This window comes from Odontomachus brunneus, unplaced genomic scaffold, assembly GCF_010583005.1.
Source record: "Odontomachus brunneus isolate Ranch 3 - 2012 unplaced genomic scaffold, Obru_v1 Obru_scaffold_312, whole genome shotgun sequence".
NCBI classification, from domain to species: Eukaryota; Metazoa; Arthropoda; class Insecta; order Hymenoptera; family Formicidae; genus Odontomachus; species Odontomachus brunneus.
Genome location: NW_022639762.1, coordinates 41870 through 44539, shown reverse-complemented (window position 1 = coordinate 44539; position 2670 = coordinate 41870). Strand labels below are relative to the sequence as shown.

Genomic DNA, 2670 nt, shown 5'->3' with positions numbered 1-2670 from the left:
AATTTCGAATTTTGGAAGTCTTCGTCCCACTATGCACCGTCCAAGTAGATGGATACTTTACTACTGTAGCTAGATACTTTACTGTAAGTAGGGGAATGTAATAAATTGTAGAAAAATAATACACAGACAGTTGCATATATTTAATGTATAATGTTTACAATTTATAATGTTATTATAATATATTAAAATTATATAATTAATATATTAAGAAAAATCGATTGAGGATTTGCATACACAGAAAATAAATGTGTTTTACTTATGGCACATATTCGTAACAAAGGTGGTGCTCATGGAAAAAATGTGTGATGCAAAGTGATCGTTTGCACCAAAAACAAGTAATTATAGCAGTTTTGCCACAAACATCGCATTGTACTTTAGAATCTTTTTTGAAACAAAAATCAATCGGTGTCTCGAACTCTGGCGATCTAGTCTGTAAATATCCATTCTTAAACCATGCAAATTAAATAAATTTTGAAACCTGGGTGACGAGAATTGATGGTGTGTTAATGACTACAATTTCAAGATATTGTTCCTATGAAAATCAATTGCAAGATCGAGTAACATAACATTATCAGAGAAATATTTGATAAAATTTTTCCACAAGTGGAAGCCATATACATCTAGTGGTTGTATTTTTCCCGTTGTACCAGCCGGAATTATTAGAAAATATATATCTGTTGCAGAATCTGGTCTACTTTCGGCAATTATGTTGGGATAATGTCCACTCCAAGAAACTAATAGTAATACGGATTGTGGCCCGACGTTCGGAACGAAAACTTCTCTCCAGAAATCAGGTTTTTACATGATTTGATGTTAATTTACCTGACGTTGAAGCCATTACATAAATGTTAGGAGTGTTAAATAATGATTGCTGCACTTGTGGACCAAACGTTTCTGTGGATTCTTTTAATACAATCAAAAGAGGCGATAATAATTTACCATCAGCAGAAATAGTCGGCTGTATTGTGTAACTGTGCGTGGTTGCTGATACAGACTATACTGCAGATTCTATTGTTTTTGCACCTTTATTTGCTAAAGTACGACCGGCGTGATGTTCTAACTGGAATCCATTCTGATCCGAATTATAAATATTTTCTACTTCATATTGATTAATAAAATATAAGTAAAAAGAAATCCATTATTTTTGCATGAAATTGAAGGCTTTATTTAGCATAGTTAGAATGATCCGATTTAGGTCAAATATGCACCGTTTTGTTCGATAACTTGTTGCCATTTTGAAGGTAATTTCATTATGCCTCTCTCATAGAAACCCTTGTCCCTATTGGCAAAAAATTGGGACAGTCGATTTTTACAAGCTTCTCTTGAGGCGAATTTTTCACCAGCAAAATCATTCGCTATAGACAGAAATAGGTGGTAATCACTTGGTGCCAGGTCCGGACTATAAGGTGGATGCATAAGAACCTCCCAACCAAGCTCCGGGAACTTCTGGCAAGTCACTATCGATGTGTGTGGCCTGGCGTTGTCCTGATGGAACACAATTCCTCTCCTATTGGCCAAAGCTGGCCGCTTCTGGGCGATTGATTCCTTCAGACGGTCCAATTGTTGACAGTACAGGTCCGAATTAAGAGTTTGGCCGTAGGGGAGCAGCTCATAGTGGATGATTCCCTGCCAATCCCACCAAACACACAGCAAAGCCTTCCTGACCGTCAATCCTGGCTTGGCCACCGTTTGCGCCGGCTCACCGCGTTTCGACCACGACCGTTTTCGCTTGACGTTGTCGTAAGTGACCCACTTTTCATCACCAGTCACCATCCGCTGCAGAAATGGGTCGATTTTGTTGCGATTCAGCAGCGATTCGCAGATGGAAATTTGGTCTATGAGGTTTTTTTGCGTTAACTCGTGTAGCACCCTTACATCGAGCTTCTTTCTGTATCCAGCCTTATTCAAGTGGTTTCAAACGGTTTTTTGTGCAATGTTTAGCTCCTGGACAATCGAAACAGTGCTTACATGACGGTCGGACTCGACGATTTCCATTATTTTATCGACATTTTCGACAATTGGCCTTCCAGAGCGTGGTGCATCTTTGACATCAAAAGTACAGGAACGGAATGGACGAAACCAAAATTGCGCATGATTGGCTGTTACAGTACCATAAATACTAAACACATCAGGACCATAAACACTATTCACATTTTCAGCCGCCTGGCTTGCGTTTTCGCCTTTATCGAAGAAAAACTGTAAAATATGGCGTATTTTCTCTTTGCTGGTATCCATCTTTAACGCGCGCTCAAACAATACTGAGTCAAATAATCACAAAACTGTTTGAGAAGTTTTTTTTAGTACGAAATCTTATCTTTCTAACACCATCTAGTGTAAACCGATCGCACTTATACAACGCGAGATACACATTACTAAAGCCATCTATTGGAAAAATAATGGATTTCTTTTTACTACACCTTATATTTTACATTTCTTGTAAATGTTTCGCACTTCTTTTTCAAATCTGACTTTGATAACAAAGATTTTTTCGTGACAAATTTCGTTACGAGGGCTGCTCCGTAAGTTTTGCGACTTGGCAACACTGGCGTTGCTAGGTAAAATCTAACCTTACCATCAAAAAGTTTGACAGTTTGGAAGATTTTTTTACTGGAAACGTTTTGTCGTACGGAGGCTACTTGTATTGTTTACAGTGACTTGAAAATTGTGTCT

The 2670-nt window shown here is 37.9% G+C and overlaps 1 protein-coding gene across 7 annotated transcripts in view; it reads left to right on the top strand.

Moving 5' to 3' along the window:
• LOC116853386 (1-phosphatidylinositol 4,5-bisphosphate phosphodiesterase gamma-1-like) overlaps window positions 1–2670 on the top strand; it is a 55608-nt gene that overhangs the window by 22469 nt on the left and 30469 nt on the right. The window contains exon 9 of one of the 7 annotated variants that reach the window (XM_032834453.1): window positions 684–794. The exons of the other annotated variants lie outside the window; for them this stretch is intronic. Within the exon in view, the coding sequence (XP_032690344.1) occupies window positions 684–794 (111 nt within the window). The remainder of the gene's footprint in view (window positions 1–683; window positions 795–2670) is intronic. 7 annotated transcript variants of the gene reach the window in all.